Source organism: Anopheles coustani, chromosome 3, assembly GCF_943734705.1.
Source record: "Anopheles coustani chromosome 3, idAnoCousDA_361_x.2, whole genome shotgun sequence".
NCBI lineage: Eukaryota > Metazoa > Arthropoda > Insecta > Diptera > Culicidae > Anopheles > Anopheles coustani.
Window position 1 is genome coordinate 29,595,608 of NC_071288.1, and position 17,561 is coordinate 29,613,168.

A 17,561-nucleotide genomic window follows, 5' to 3' on the forward strand; every position below is an offset into this window, starting at 1 on the left:
AACGCACTCAAACAAACGGCAGTAAAAGAAGATAGTAATAAAAATATAATACGCTTCTTTTTGTGCGGTGTTCGCGATGGATTTTCCAACCGGGTTCCTGCTGTGCACTCTTTAACTGTCGAAAAAAGTGCAACGATATGACGAAAAAATAAATGAAGTCGTAAATATATACCGCCGACTGTGTTTCTGCTGGCTGCTGTGTACAGTCCATACTGTGGCCGCAGCTCAGTTTGGGTTGAAAAGTTCATAAAACAACCCCTCAGCTCGATACAATCGTTCTGTGTAGGCTGCAGGATATTTTTCCAAAGCCTTCTTCTCTCGTGGATCGCTAACGATTTCCAGTGCGTGGAACGCTCCTACACTCTAACACACACCCTTGAAAGAACTCGGGGAGGAGGTTATGGCCAAATGTAAAGCGGCCGCACTTCGCGTGCAAACGTAACGAGAATAAAAGTGCAGGAAAAGTAGAGCACCGCAAAGAAAAACTGTATGGCGAAGCACAAAACCCGTAGTCAATTGCGACTGCAGTGTCATCATTTTCAAGTGCCCAACCATCAAATTCGCTGGCACAACTGGCATGGGTTCGTTGTGAAATATATATATTCTTTAAAAATATATCCACCCGAAAATGCTGCGTGAAGGAAACGATGCAATGTGCCGTTTTTTTTTTTTTGTGTGTCTGACTTGATCACACTGTGTTTCCACGGGATTTTTCACCACACTTATTTTTCCTCCATCGTCTTTAGGACTGGATATTCGTTTTTTTTGCCCATGACTCAAGAATTCCTCCTCTTGAGACGGGGACAGCCCTTTAAAAACAGAAAAAAGCGTAGGAAAACCAGTATGGATATTATAACGATGTTATACGAATATCACTGTGACATCTTTGAATGCAGCAAGGGTTTGCTATGGCACTTGTTTCTTCTACATTCGTTCTAGATTTTTTAATGACACCCCAAGCATTGTACCATAATCACAGATTGTGAAAAGACCGTTGGACACACTTCCGGAAATTAAATCGAAACAAACTTTCGGAAATTAAATCGGAACAGTTTTTCGTGGCCAAATGAGTGGACCGATTAGCGGGATTTTATTTCTTGCACTTTTAGCCAAATTCTTGCATCTTTGCATATTTTGATTAGATTGTAAACAAACGTTCTAAAATTAGTAGATCACTAAAGCCATTTTGTTTGCAACAAACGAGCTCAAATATTCCCAAATGGATTGACAAGCGTTCCCATCACGTCATGCTTTTGATCGGTTCCAACTCGAAAGTAACTCGGAAGTAAGGTGCTTCTAATCTCGTTGGAAAATTGTTCAAAATGGAAACCTGTATGAAAAGCAGAGAGTAACGAACAGACACCATCACGGCTGAGGGTGGGTGGGTTAAAATATTTCGCGTCGCCATTCGAACTCTGTACTGTGGAGGAAAGGCGAGTGCTCCATCATCACGCTCCGGTCCTTTCCGTTTCCGCCAGTGAAAACGTGTAATCCTTCCATTGTCTTATCATTGAATTGGGTGGATTGAAGTACTCCTGGCTGCGGGAAGCACCTGAACCGGAAGTGAGTGAGCCAAAGAAGACGTCTTGCTAATAGAGTATGTTGTAAATGCGGGAGAAATGAAATGGATTATAAGCGATTGAATAGGAAACCTGTAGCAAATGGGATGTTTTAGGAAAACCGTATGTTTCAATCGAAACTTCAACGATACTTCGTTACGAATCTAGTATACTCTATAACGCCAGTGTGTTTGGAAGCGTGGTATGTTGAATTGTTGCATGGTTTTGTTGAGTTAAAAACTTAACTCGTCTAACTAAATGAAATCAAGTATCCGTGCATTAAAGTTGGTGTCACCTTGATTAAAGGTTTCACAGTGTATATCGAGGATCTCGGACGGCTCAGAGAACTCTTAGGAAAACCTTTTCCATGTACACCTGTTGCCTTTAATGGCTAGACTTCGTCCGAGGATCTGCTTTACAGCAACCCGCAGAAATGTGTCCGAGGACCAAATCCCGCCGCCAGCTCGAACATCAGCTATCTTTAATTCCACCGAATTGCAGATCAGGCTCTGAGCGGTGGAAAGCGGGCGAGCATTTCTTTTAGCTAATTACGATCCGCAACCACCGGAAAGCGGAGGAAATGAAAAGCAGCGAGCGGCGGGATGTTGGACACGGCAGGGCCCACAGAAACGATTACGCTCCGTGAGGCGTAATTTCTATTTCAGTTCACCGGAACGACGAGCTCGAAGATTTCACCGAGGCCCGCCGCCGCCATCCTTCGCCGACGGTCTGACACAAAAGCCCAAACGCCAGCGTTCTTCGAAACAAATTAATCCTTTGCCCGATGGTGAGGTGGGTTACGCTTCTTTCGCCTTCCTCCGCGTTGTCTTCTCCCGCATTCGATTGCGGCTGAGGTGAGTTGCGCCTACCGAAATGGGTTACATTAACATCTCGGGCTCTCTCGGGTCGTCCGGATTGTACTTGTAACTGCCGTATATTTGCCCTGCGGTACACTGGCTCCTTTTCTAATTACCCGCACGCACATAGCGCGCTTGGTGAGGTGTGGGGAGGGGTTGTGACCCATGCTAAGACTCTCCCTCTGTGTCCCTCTTGCACTCCCATTGAGCCTTTGAATCCTTCGGAAACCCCGGCATCGGAGGACGGCTTTGTTTTGCCTGTTGGAGCTTCCGTGCGCGTGTGCCTATTTTCCGAACCCCTTCCTACGTGACCCTGGCAAACCTGGCAACCGAACCGGTCGCTCACGCGGCAGTGCCATCACTTCATAAATCATTCATAGGAACCCATTCAATCCGGTGGCCTAATCTTTCAAACATTGCCTGCGAGCGCGCCCTGCCGACGAATGAATTCCCCAGCGGCCCCCTCCCGGAATACGACGGACGGCGAGCTTAGTTAATCTTAATTTGTTTCGATGGCAGCCGCGGGAAGGAGGGATGCATACACAGCATGAGGGGTAAAGGGGAAACAAACGGGACCGAAAAAACCCGACTGGATTTAACCTTCAGCGAATGGTTGTTGCTTGCATGTGTGGTATTGGAAATGTACTGTATCTATGCGGAGGGTTTAACCCTTCGATGAGCTAGAAAAGAAAATTAGCATAAAAATGATATTTGTTTAAAAAAGAATTAAAAGTGAAATGGGTTGATATAATCTTCCCAAAATAAAGCAAACAAACACAAACAAACACCAAAACTATTAAAAATTGGCAACAAAACAACAATACAGTCATATAAAACCGATTTATAAGGCTCAAACCAATTTATTTCTAAAGAAACAATTAGTTTGTTTTCTAAATTAAAGATTTAAAAATATCTAAATGAAGAAAATTGCTTGCAAAAGTTGTTGGTAAAGAGACCCTTTTTTTAAAAATTCAGAAATTGTACATTCAATCGACTATACCAAGGGTTAAGCCTTTCATTGAAATTGGTCTGCTTTGGCGTATCAGAAGGGCAGGGCATCCCCTGACGGGAACATTTACTTCACAAACCAAGCAAGCAAAAACCCGCGGCTTCGCTGGGAAAAGGTTACCGTCCTTCTGCCCGAGAGCCTCGCCCCCCCCAACCCCGACCCTTTGCGCGCCGTACGTGTGTATCGACTGGAATCGAATCAATTTATATAAATTTGCACGTTTCGCTGCACATGATGCATTTGCACACATCCGGGATGGAGAAGGCCCAACCTGTAAAATGATAATAAAAAAAAAAGGAAAAAAGGCACCGGAGAGAGTTGCACAGGTGCAATATGCGCCAGCAACTACGTACGGCACCGGCACGAATCGCTTTTCGGAAGCCCCACCACGTAACGTAACGACGGGGTCTTTATGCAGGTTCTCGTTTTTACACCAGTCGATCGGTAGATAGATGCCATGTGTGTGTGTGTGTGTGTCGGTTGGTTGGTTGGTGCGGTCGCGGAAGGATTATTGAGATTTTCGATGGAAAGATAGTTCGCTTGCCACGGTGTGTGCCCTCCGCTCGCAGCGCACCTTTTGGGGCCCCCAAAGCGGTGGAAATGGTTCGCGCATTTCGGTGGTTGCTTCGCCCGAAGCTGGAAAACGAAGGTTGTAACAAATCTTCCATCACACCGTGAGTGAATGGAAGGAAAAGCCCGCGGGAAAAAGGGCTCGGGAACTACACAATGTGGACGCTAGAGACGGTTAAGGGCCAGCGTTGGTGGTTGGTCGGGGGGACGGTTTTGATGGAAAAGCTGCCGTCGGTTGTAGCGTGTTCGTCGATCGCCGCTAACGGGAATAAAAAGAGGAAAATCGGGAAAGCTACTGGCGGGGGGCAATGGTTTACAATCGCCCCAGGATCAGGGGGTGGTGCGGGTGCGTTGGGGTGGACGGAGAATTTAAATTTTATGCACATCTCCCCAAAATGCAAAACCTCATCCGTCGTGTTCATCCGTTCCGGTGCGCTCCCATGGGGCAGCTTTGCATTTCGTCCGTTGTGTGCGGTGGTGTGTGTTGTGCATTGAATGAAAACGGGTTCACCTGGTATTCGGTGCCTGTTTTTCATTTTTTTTTTTTCATGCACAGTTTTATTCCTCCCAAAGGTGGCCGCTTATAGGTGAATAGTTTAATTTATCCAGTGTGTTGCTTTTGGCTTCCTTTCCTTTTCAATCATCTCTAACCGTTCTTTGATCGTAATCGATTCCGTAGTAAATTCAAGGAATGATGGTAAAAAATGTTAGTAATGTATGATTTTTTTTTTTCAATCGAACTCACTTTTTTTTAACACCACTCAATGACTAGTTCAAAAAATATATAAAAGAAATTGAAAATCAATTACAACAAATGTTTTGTAAATATCGATTACAATGTGAATTTTCTTCTTGTGAAACGAAAAATTCATTCAGAACCCAAAAATTCACCATGACTCCTTGTTGTTGGCCCCTCAGACCTACCATCAGTACGTGGTTTATTATTCGCAGTGCTTTGCAGTAAGCGCATAAAACTAAACAACTTTGTGCTTTCTGAGCCTGTTATAATCTTATTAAAATCGCCCCCTTTCCTTTTGATAGCCAAAGAACGTTGCGTTCCTTTTAGCCATCCTTGGCCAAGGGTTGATGAGATTTACCTTCCCGCGGTGCAAGTTCATCGACATTGCGACAGGACCGAAGGACCGTTCAAACCTCGCCAAGGGGGCGCTGGCATTCATCACAAACGTCTTCCATTCCTCCCGCCCCGGAAAGACACACGTGGAGCGAGCAAAAAAACCCCTTTTTGTAAATTATTGATTCGCAATCCTTTTATCAACACATTTTTCCCCTTTTGTGTTGCGAAAAACTCATACCACCCGCTTACGGGCTCTAGAGCCCAGTAGCAGCAGGGAACAATAGAACGGAAATCGCGTGGCTCGAGACGGAACTCCCCCCCCCCCCGCGAGAGATGGGAGAGGAAGTTTTCAATATTTTACCTTTTTGTTGGTTGCTGCAAAATGCAAGGCACCGGCGAAGATAAAGGTTTTAAGTCACGAGCAACAACTCGACGCTCGAGCAAAAAAAGATGGAGCATTTTCCCGATACCACCAACCCTCACGATCCCTTTTGGTGCAGGGGAAAATGGAATCCCATCGTTTGGCAATCTTTGTGCGGAGAAGCAACGAAAAGTGAAGTCACAATCAAACATACACACACACACACATGTTCGCGCGGCACACAACCAGGCGACGCGAAGCGGCAACGATAATAATAAATGTAATATGGCAATAGCAATAAAAATATATGTGTAAGAAAACCCAACGGGAGACGAAGGGGTGGTATTGAACGACGATCGGTGGTTGGTTTAAGGACATTAGAAAAATAAAACCATAAGGAAAATGCTTCCCCCCCTTCGTCACAAAGCCTTTTCTTCCATGTTCCATTTTTCCGATCACCAATGGGAAAAAAAGGATAGAAGACAGAATCAGAACGGAACCAGATTTTAACGATGTCTTCCGGTCGAAGGAGGAGAACTCCACGCGGGAGTACTATTGGTCCCGATCGGTCCCGTTGCCGTTGAATGGCTTCGTTTTTGTCACGCCAGTTCCCATCCCACCGATTATTGACGGCTTAGCAAATGGCATTGGCGGAAGAGGAAGACGATCGAGGAGGGGATGCGCCTCGTGGAGCACAAAAGTGCAAACATCATATGTACGCAAGGACACGACGAGTGTGTGTGTGGGTGTGTCGATAGTGTTCGGTGTTTACTTGAGCGATTTTTCTTCGATCTCCTTCCCGTTCGGTTGGCCAACGACACAGGAGAGGGGGAACTGGAAAGGATTTAAAGTGCTAACAGGTTGCTTCCGTTGGTTAACTCGTCGCCTTCGTCGTCGTCGTCGTCGACGTTGTCGTGAGTCTCCAGTCGGGTCAAAGGTGGAGCGAAGAAAAACGGGTTGAGCTAAAGAATCACTTCCCCCGGACCGCGTGTGTGTGTGTGTTCGGTGCTCTCTAGTAGCAGGTGGCAGCTTTTGCACGCTTTGGCCATATGTCTCGCAGCCCGCCGGAATGTGGAGGGCACGTCTTTTGACCGATGGTAAATGTTTCCAATTCGTCGCCTGCAGCTGCGGAGTTGGCCAGAGAAAAGAGTGCAGGTGACCCCATGCAAGGCTAGGAAAAAAGAAAAACGGTAGCGCCATCTTCGGAATGGATGCAATTTTTCCCGGAGGTCGATTGTTTGTCGCGCATCCATTGTTATCGAGTGCTTTTGGATGCTATCAAGCGGGCAAGAAGTTTTTAGCAATAAAAAAAACAAACAATAGATGTGGGATACTATTTTCACCAGGCGTTTTTCAGGGATGTAGAAGTGGAAAAAGGTCTCTTGAAAGCGAGTCCCGTTTATTAACTTTTTCAGCCTCTGCCATGATGTAGTTTTAATACAAACCTATTTAAAGAAAAGATGCTAAATTTAACCAAGGACGTTCAGAAATGAGCAAACAATTGATTATTGTCACATGGTTTACCTGAGTTAGGATATAAGTAATATGCATTCATTGATCACGGAGTAAACGACAAACGGATGTATAATGTTTCCAAATTTAATGAACACAAAACACATAGACACACACACACAAATTAAATTTAATTGCCACATTTACATCGATGACCGGCGAAGGATTTGTTGCATGTCTACGAAATAACCATGATCTACGATCTCCTCCTTCAATCGTTCAACAAATCAAATATATTAATCTTTCGAACCAAATTTACCCTTTGAGATAATTCATACATGGCGCTTAATGGTTTATTTCTTCCATTTTCTTACTCATCAGGGGTGTATGGTGATGTACAACGTGTAAAGATTCTCTACAACAAGAAGGATTCAGCATTGATCCAGATGGCTGAACCCTACCAGGCGTATTTGGGTAAGTAAACCGGAGAAAAGATGGCAGAAGTCCATATTTTGTTAAGTTACTTTTGAGGAATGCTTTCATTTTATTATTTACAATAAACATGCATCCTACCATACTTTTTCAACGTCCACAAATGTCCTATGTGATGCTGTTGATAATGGTCGTTTAGTTTAAGTCAAGCAAAAACATTTCTCCTTCCGTGCTTTGCCACGCTTAACTCATTAATCTTTTCCCACCACTGGCCCGTAACCAACAGGTAGAGGGAGGTTGTTTTTCCTCCCCCTTGTTGTTTGGTAACCCCACCGGAAAATCTCGCGGGACAAGGCGAAAGTGCTCCATTTAAAAATTGTACCAGTGCATGTTATTCTCTTTCGCTAACTTACACGCAATAAATCTCACTGTAAATAAATAAATAATAAAACGTTGGGCAAAGCGAAACAAACAAAAAACGGGCAGGATGGATAAACACAGGAGGTTCGCTTTCGGTGTGAAAAGTATCAAACCACCGTACACACAAAACTGGTCGAATGAAACGGCGGAACATGAGTGGAAATTGGGCGAACGAAAAAAGGAAATATTCGAACCGGTGCTCGGATAAAATTGGCAAACTTCCATTGATGCTGTTTTGGTTTTTTATTTTCTTTCGCTCCGTACCCGATGACGAACGATCTCACTTTGCCTGGCTCGCGTTGATGAAGGGTATATTGACTCGATGCGTTTTCGGGAGAATGCCCTTTTTTGTGCCTCTCCACTCCCGGGAGTGGATAGAAAATGCTCCGTTTTTGCTCGGGCCAAAGTTTGAAAAAACCCTCCAGTGTATTTATCGATCGTTAGGTATGCTTACTTCTCTACCGTTTTTTCCGCGTACAACGCAACAAGCCAGAGTTTTCCCGTTTGGCCGGCCCACCCCTACCGCCTCCCGTTAGGTGGAGTTTGTTTTTGTGTTTTACCTGTTCTGTGTTGTTATTTTAACTTTCTCCCCCCTCCCAAAAACCGCGCTTGCATATCAAATAATAATTGGTAAAAATGTTTACACCGTTACCCGCACGCGCGTGTGTGTGTGTGTTCCTTTTGCGGTGCATCGTTCCTCTTCCGGTGCGAGAGCCCTGAGGCAACCGACAAACATATACCTCAGGCTGCTTACCGGGTTACCGGGCGGATGGTTGTTTGCGGATGGGCCGTTACCTTTCACCAGCATCCAGCTTGAACCGGCGCGAGCTTTCATCATCCGGTAAATTTTTGTTTATTGGTAGGAGCCACTCTTTTTTCCATTTATCTTTGCAAACATAATGTAAAGTAGTAGGGGACAAAAAAAAACACCCGACCAGATTTGCTCGCAAGAATTTTCTTCCCATTTTTGGCGCGCGATTGTGGTGTGAGGTTAAAGCGTAGCGTTTATATTAATTTGCTTGGCACAGCTCTTTAAGCCACCATGGAGCGAATGAATGGTTGTTGTTTTCTTCCTTTGCACCTCAAACGAGCAGAAAGATTACAACCTGCGGATGTGTGGGGTGTTTGCAGGCTAAAAATCACCTCCGCAAGCGACCCTCGCCAAAGCATTCGTGTCCAAGGGGCGCAACTCCATCGGAATTTGTAAGCTCCACCTCCACCTCCCAGTTCGCTGTTCATGCTACAAATGCCAAGGATTATGTACTAGCACGTGAATTGTATAGGGAAAACGGAAGGGCGATAGTAGACCAAAGCTAGCGCAACCGGTTCCCAACTTCTGGTTGGTTGGATAAATCTGAATAAATAAATCCGACCCGAAATTGAATGAATGAATGGAAGGCTTAACGGAAGGATAGTAGTGTGATTTTTTCCCGGAGTTCAACACAATGTTGGTGGCTTTTTTTTTGTGGCGAGAGTAAATAAAAAAAAACCTGAATTTGAATGAATGTAGATAGACAAAAATAGAAATCCCTTGAGGTTTTTCATGGGCTTATCGACAACATCGATATGTATGGAAATGAATTGCAACTTCTATTCTGACCTAATTATTCTTTTTTTCCTCTTCCACTCGTTCCAGCTATGACCCACTTGGATAAGCTCCGTATCTGGAACAAGACGATCCGCGTGATGCCGAGCAAACATCAGGCGGTGCAGCTCCCGAAGGAAGGCCAACCGGACGCCGGACTGACGCGCGACTACGCACAAAATCCGCTGCATCGGTTCAAGAAGCCGGGTAGCAAAAACTACCAGAACATCTATCCCCCGTCAGCTACACTGCATTTAAGCAACATTCCGTAAGTGGCAGCTCCACACCGACGACGGACGACCCCCCTTTGAAGAGGGTCTCCGAAGGTGTTTATAAACCGATAAACTCCTCCTCTCGAATGATGTGCAGATGAAGGTCCCCGGGACCCTGCAGCAAAACTACCAACGTTCGTAATTAAAGCCGCAAAGGCAGTACCCAGCTGTGTGCTGTGTGATTTTCAAATATTTTCCTTTCATTTTCCAAATCACCTCCGGCACCGTTTTGGTGGTCTGTCGCAGGTGGTTTTGCACCATCGGTAAAGATTTTTAAAGGTGTCTGATTTGCACTTCCACCCAGCCCCTTTTTGGTTTGGGTGTAATGGGTATCTCGAGTACACCGTAAGGTTCATTGTCTGAACCAAAGCAGGAGAGCTACGGCCTGCTGGGGAGGGCTCTGGATCGGGGATAGAAGGACATGGAAACACTTTTATGCATAATCTACTTCAGTAATTTCTACTCCTCAGGGCCAGGGGTTAGGATGGTGGCATGCGTCTTCATGGGTTTACTTATTTGGCAGGAGGAAGCTGGTGTGTCCCATAATCACACCAAACTCCCAACCATTGTCCCGGCGAATGATTATATGCTAAAGAAAACGGAATTAAAGTTCCACCGCCGACCGCCGTGACGGCAAACAAACTGAGGGTTCCTTACTTTTTTTCTAGCCTACCTCAAAGCAACAGACGCAGAGTACGTAAAAGGCACGTTAGAATCCCGGGGAGTTAGGCTGAAGAAATACGACTACAGGGAGAGTACTGTACACGCGGTACACTTTGCTGTAACTATTAAAGAACTTTACCACGAACGTGTTTCCCCATTCCGGCTCGAGGTGCGCACCAGAAGGCGGTAATGGGTCACAGGATAGCGGCGAAGAGGAGCAGCATCCTCTTCCAGGATATCCAGCGCAGCTCAAACAGAGACGGCATCTCTGGTGGTAGATCGGAGACTCGGATGTCGGTGGACCATGGTGGAAAGAAAACAAACTTTTAATTATCTTCTTTCGTCGCGCAACCCCCAACTCTCCGAACCCAGGACAGCGTCCTTGTCGTATCTATATGTGGTCGTCTCCAATCTGTGCCAACAGCGAGAGTGTCCTACTGAAAGGGGAGAACTAGTTCCCATTTGCGCGATGGTTTGCCTTTGGTCCCCGAATGGATGTGTCTCGGTCGAAACGCTTCAAATTGCCAGCTCCTCTGCAGCTTGGGGACGGACAGACTTTTAATCCTTTTGTTTGTCGTAACCGCCCGCGCCGCCCGGCACCATTCCCCGATCATTTAACCCCCCCGAGGGTAGAGGGTTTTCCGGGCCCTCGTTTGATCACTGACCGGACGACGACATGGTCGATAAATTAACCATTGCCTGAGGAAGGGCCTTCGAGGGGGAATTTCCAGGCTCCTTTCAATCCTTTTTCCGACGTTTGCCAGAAGTCAGAGGCTCTCAACTTTTTTTCCTATTGTGGTATTTTTATTGAAAGTATTGAATGTTCAAGAAATTTTCAAACGAAATTCAAAGGTTACATTTAAAGGATAGTTTATCATCTTGTAACAAATTTTCTTGAGAAGGTTTTTACAAGACTTGACCTTAGTTGAGAATCACTGCTAGCCCGACAGAAAATGTCCATCGTTGAGTCTCGCCGAATACCAAAGCAGGCTAGAGGGCGACTGTCATAACTGCATGGGTTTTACGCTAAGCAAGCTTTATTTCCCGCAAACCCATGCCCTATTCTTCACTCTCTGCTACTTCCACCATCGTTTATTCGCTGTTTTACGCTCGTCCGGATGAAGAGAACACACTGGAAGATAATTGTAACTAAATAAGTGGATTTGAAACTACTCTCCGCGCCACAAAATCAACGCGTAGTTCACAGGTACTTTGGTACCTCCGGACACATTGTTTTAATCCCCGTGCTCTAGAGCTCCACAACGATAAAGCAACATGTGTGTGCGGTTTGTAAGCCCGACACCTCGTTTTCCACTACATTCAGAGGCGATTAGAGATTCAGCAACTAGTGCACAACTGTTGCAATTTAATGTGTCCATCTTGTTTTAAGTTTCAGTATAAAGAAGATTCTTAATATAAATACTAACAGGAGGAACAATTATGATTCTGTGCTGTCCTTACACTAATCTTGAGTGACCTTTGGTTGTTCAAAAAACTTTAATATAAAACATTTGCCTTGAAAAATAGAAAAAATCGCCATTTTTCTCCCACAACAAAAACGAACCAATTTTTCTCGTCCCTTTTCTTTTTTCTCTTTCATCGTTCCATAAAAAGCAATCACTGCGGTAACATAATTATTTAGAGGCTTCCCTGAACGTGGATCTAGGACGCGCCGGTACGGCATTTCTCACCTCTCACCAGCACCCCAATCACCCTCGACCCGTTCATAATTACACTAAATGAAAGCCATAACTCAAAAGGAACCACCTTGTCTTGTGCCTTCCTCCCGACCCCCGATGCACCTTCGCTTTTCGTTCTTCGAAACGTTTCGTCTCCAGTGGGAAACGCTTCAGAGGACGATTCACCCAAGGACAACGGTATGCGGCCGGTTGTGTCACCTGGCAATGCTGGTGGTCCTGGTGATAGAATCCGCTTGCTGTAATCTACGGACTGAAGCGTATAGCAGCACGCGGTGGACGCGATTCCCAGTTGTTGCTTCGCTGGTTATTGGTCGCCTTTTTACTTCTCTCCATTCATTCGCCGGCCAGCGCTCCAGTGGAAACCCGCAGGGTGCTTCGTGTCTAGTGGGGTGTCATTGGTGTTGTCGGTGGAAAACCGCAGCCATTGAGAGGCCTCCTATTCGCACCTGTTCTTTCGGTTCGGTTGGGCGGCTCTCGAGGGATTGTAGACGACCAGTGATGGTACTTCAAACCACCTCGTAGCAGCAACGTTCCACGACCTCTTCACGCTCAATTTCATTACGAGAATTATTATGATAATGTAATTAAAGGAAAAAGTGGTCGGCTGCGTGAGCCGGTGTGTGATCATTACGTATAAATGAGTTAAATGAGGCCAGACTAGTTCCGTAATCGGGCAGACTTCACTCCAAAGAAAATGGTCCGAGAAAATGTTTTGTAGTCCTTGGATTCTACAAACAAGTTTTATCCTATTATATTGATTTGTTATCAATTAATATGTGTGCAAAGTAGCTCGTTTTTAATTCGAAATTACTTTGACCCACCAATTTATTCATTTCTCACTTCCAGAGCTACCGTCACTGAGGACGAAATCAAAGAAGCATTCACCAAGAACAGCTTCGAAGTAAAGGCTTTCAAGTTTTTCCCGTAAGTGTGATATTTTCTAGTAATAGTTTGAATTTCTTATAAATTAATATTTTTCGATCTTTTCTTCTTGTTCCGGCACCAACAGGAAGGACCACAAGATGGCGCTGATACAGCTCAGCTCAATCGAGGAAGCCGTGTGCGCACTGATCAAGATGCACAACTACCAGCTGTCGGAGTCGAACCATTTGCGCGTCAGCTTCTCCAAGTCCAACATCTAACTGCGAGCGCCCGCTTATGCGAGCGTCAATAAAAACGGTACATCCCCCGCGCAGCAGCAGCAGCAGCAGCAGCAGTCGGCTTCCTCAGCTTCCTGCCCGACGAAACCATCACCTGCAAACGGCGACTGCCATCCACCACCAGCTCCTCCTCCACCGCCTCCCCCTCCGCCGCCTCCGGCATCGATCCAATCTGGATCAGACGCGATCAAAGCGGCCATCGCAAGCGCAGCAGCTTCCCCGAGAAAGGCAGCAGTAACCACCGACGGTACCGTCAACACTACCGACCGTACCACCTTATCACCATCAGCATCCTCCTCAACACTGTTGCCAGCGTCAACCGCGACACCGGCATGATTGACCGGGTAGATGCGCCACGGTGCGGGCGAAATGTGCAGCGTAGTTAAACGGGATCAGACGGTACTGGAATAGTAACAGTTAACTTGTGCAGCACGATTGTTTTAAGAGGGTACGCGATCAAGAAGAGACAGAGAGCGTAGCTAACTACCGATCAATTGACGTAGATACGGAGGGCTCCCCTTAGTGGTACGTGGCCAAACGCGCACAACACACACCCAGAGCCTACTTAAACGGGGAGGATAAAATGAAATCAAATGAAAAGAGGGAAGAGGGTGTGCTAAGCAGGGCGAACAAGATTTCCTCCCCAAAGAGATTCCGCTCGCCGGAACTCATGATACATGAATCTGGATATTGTATCCACAAATTATACTTCCCATTGGAGGACAGCTAGCATACACATCCTCTCTCTCTCTCTCTCTCTCTCTCACTCATTCGCTCCTCTCTTTCTATTTCACCCAGAATCGTGTAGTAGAAAAGTTACTAGTTGATTGCTGGCAGGCGTAGAATGTTTGTAGTGAAACATCTAATGTTGGTGTAATTAAAACTGATGCATAGAAGGAAGCAAAAATCACAAACCGATCAAAAAACCGTATTAAAAATAATATCATTAGCAGGTACGTGCGATAGTGGAAGCGCTCGGCCCTTATGCAACGTGCGTGTATGTGTGTGGGTGTGTGAACGTGTCGGTAAACGGAAGTAAAGATCATTCGATCGGAGCTGTTGTAACATTTGTCGATAAGGAAAAAACTGTTTTATTTTTGTTCATGTTATAAAATCTTGAACTGTTACGAAATGGCCAAATCAATCCTGAGCGAAGATCGCGAATAGGTAGAGAAAATTCATTGAACTTATGATAAATGCCACACCAATGTCTATGCTTTTTGGAGAGGTACTACTCTCTCTTCGAAAAAGCACAACGACGTTGCATGGCACTTACGCGTGGACACAGCAGTGCACACATACACATACACACGCAAACAGTTGAGCAAGTAGAAAACATAAACTGTGCTAGTATTAAAAGCTCACCGTAGGGCCCGGAGGAAGAATAATGGGTACAGGATAATGGTGTAGGACGTTGGGTTATCGAATGGCGAAACAAAATGCGTTTAATGGGAACAAAATATATCTTTATGAAAACAAAGTTTACTCACAAGAAAACCGGGAGAGGGTGCTGCTTTGCTGGCCAATGGAAATAAGTAAGAAAAAACAAAAGGGACGAACGAGGAAACCGAAAAATATCAGTGAAATTAAATATCAAAATCAAAACCAACGGAAGTGCGAAAGTGAAGTGAGGTGTGCGTGATGTTTATGTGACTCCGTGTGGTTAATCAAATGGACCGTATGGTAGTAGCGGACACCACTTTCGCACACGAGATCACACACAAACACTCTTTATCTTAGCGGGTAAAGCTGGAGCTGGCCGGGAGGGTTAGGAAAAATGTGAAAGCAAACCACCAACCATATGCAAACCAGTTTGTAACAATAGTAAGCGAATTTAGTGAGCAGCCAGACGTGAAGTAGTGTTTGGATAATGTTAACGTTTGGAGGAGGAAGGTAATTCGAATGGCAGTAGGAGATGCATTGCTATCGCGGGGAATGCCTAATGCAGCGAACGGTGTGTGGAGGAGCGGAGATACAAATCAAACAAAAAAAAAACCCGCAGATACACATATATGCAAACATGTCCCTTCATTTATTACAATTAAAACAAAACAAACAAAATATTTAAATGTTGATTCAGACAGCTAGCCTATAAGACTTTGAAGAAAATCGTAATATCAAACGGAAGCAGGTGGAGTAGGCAAAAAACAAACGTAGCTAAGTGAAGAGTGATTAACCGGACGAAAGCTGGATGACACTAGGTCATTGGTTTGTGGGAGAAAAAAGCTGCTGGGCGTACACTATCGTTCGCGCACACACACACAAATAATATATATCGAGGTTTAAAACACTCAAAACGGGGTACGATCGTTTGAATCAAGCAAACGGAGCAGTGAATTGGACAGGAACTACTAAGCGCACACCGCCAGAGATGATTATGAGCACGTAAGGGGAACTAGTTGTTGTAGGTTTAGAGAGGCAAAATGGAACATGCTAGAAGGCGGTTGAGGAGGAGGAAAGGCGTGCAGGAGTGGCATTCGGTTTTGCAAGCGAAAGCGAAGCCTCCGTTCTTTTTTCCGCATGTTCGCATTTCATTTATTTGACTGATTGAGATTCGAGTCGGGCGCCTTCACGATTGCCCTCTTAAGTGAACCCTCTCACAGCACGTGTCGAATGGGGGAGAACTCTTTTTCATATCTCAATATACACATCCGTTGCTTTATACAATTACATCCGTTGCAACAAATAATGGTCGTAGCTTTATTCAACTCGTAGCCAATCATGGATATACATACATTTCATTTCAAAGGCTGCGCAAATGGCAAACATCCTTCTTCACATGACAAAACGCCCCAAAACCATATACGCTCATATAACCATTCGTGTTAAAGGCAGCTACAAAGTTACGACCCCACAAAATCCATGCAGCCGGTCTAGGTATTATTTGAATGTAAGGCACAGCGCGTAAAAGGCGCCTGAATAATGCATATGAGATAATTTCCAGTATTGTTTAAGCTAACTGTTAAGAACAGGGATTAAACGGGCACTGGGCAACCAATTTATTGATAGGTACATTATAATCTTTACTTTCAGCGGTTACGTAAAATGCTACTATTTTCTCCATTTTTTTTATATTATCTTCATATTTTAGGTGGCTAGGGTACTACTTTAATTTTTCTAACTTTAATTATGAATATTATCATGATTACACCTTTAATCCACACTTGCTCTCGTGACCCGGCCCGTGGGGAAAACAACAAGGAAAAAGAGAATTACCTTTTTTGTAGCGATCTGTTCCGTGTTGGCATTAGCTAAGCTACTGCCAATCAAACAGTTCGAAGCAAATTATACCCGAATACATCCTATTTTTTTAACTAAATTCGCACGAATATCGAAGAAACATTCGCTCGCCGGAAGATCAGTCTTTTCTGTTTCGAATATTCTGCTCTACTTTGGGAATGTTGTTAACTTCTACTGTATGATCGGATTTTTCTTATGCTGTTTAAACATCACTCTTCATATCCTGTCTGCGAATTCTGTTTTTAAACTCTCACTCTTCGTCTCTTTCTCTCTCTACTTCACTTTCTCTTTCATAACCACTTGATTTTTGTGTGTGTGAATTTCTACGTTTTGCTTTCCTCGGCTCCTATGTTTTCCTTTCCTTCCTATCGTGTTTTTGTCTTGTTTGTGAACGTATATTTGTCAGTTTTCTTCGACATGTCTATCTGTTATCTTCCTTTGAAACGAATCGAGCTTACTTTCGGAAATGTGCAAAATGATATTTTTTTTTTTTGTTTGTTTGTTTTGTTTGGAATAGGTTTAACATATAGTGCGTTAGGGTTACATCGATGAGATTGACTATTTTGTTGTTATGAACCGTAGAGCTGCGTTGTTTTTTCGCGCGCTATGCTGATTCAATCTTTTGTCACTCGCATCTACACACAGATACACACACGCTCTTCTTGCATCCCCGTCCTTTTTCTTTTGTTTACTTTTTGTCCTGTATTGCACCCCCACCTTATTGCTAAGTGCCGGGGGTTGGTTGCAAGCGATGATTGATTGATCAAATCATTCCTTCTACTCGTTCGTTTTAGTGTGCGCTTGGTGGCGTGTATAAATTTAATAAATATATTAGGTGCAATATCGTTTAAAACGGCGAATGGCGGAATTTCTGTTGTAAGAAGTTTTCGCACTGACCTTTCTTTCTGCCTGATCATGATCTTTTTTTTTTCTTTCACTCTCCCATCCTCTTGTTCGCTCTCACTTTCTCTCCCAATGTTATTGATGGGTGGATCCGGACTCCACGTTGGCATGGCCGGGCCAGTACCGGGTTTGCTGCAGTGTGTTGGCCACCGCCCTTAGCAAAACCATCCCATTTCGTTTCTAAGGCTTTTTCTTGTGTTCAAGCATGTAAAGAAAACACAAGCGTAATTAGTTGTGTTAGTAGGTGTGTATATGTTTACTGCAAATATATTATTGTTTGTTGCTGTTAAAGTTTGACCCGGC

At 44.7% G+C, this 17,561-nt stretch overlaps 1 protein-coding gene across 7 annotated transcripts in view; it reads left to right on the plus strand.

Moving 5' to 3' along the window:
* The window catches only part of LOC131260653 (polypyrimidine tract-binding protein 2), a 229,007-nt gene extending 213,562 nt beyond the window's left edge, over positions 1-15,445 (plus strand). For 4 of the 7 annotated variants that reach the window (XM_058262432.1, XM_058262436.1, XM_058262437.1 and 1 more), the window contains 4 exons: positions 7,265-7,357; positions 9,372-9,588; positions 12,802-12,879; positions 12,965-15,445. In XM_058262432.1, coding sequence (XP_058118415.1) covers positions 7,265-7,357; positions 9,372-9,588; positions 12,802-12,879; positions 12,965-13,097 — 521 coding nt within the window. In that variant the 3' untranslated portion in view covers positions 13,098-15,445. The remainder of the gene's footprint in view (positions 1-7,264; positions 7,358-9,371; positions 9,589-12,801; positions 12,880-12,964) is intronic. The other 3 variants (XM_058262435.1, XM_058262438.1, XM_058262439.1) reach the window with 2 other exon arrangements.
* The last annotated feature ends 2,116 nt before the right edge of the window (positions 15,446-17,561 follow it).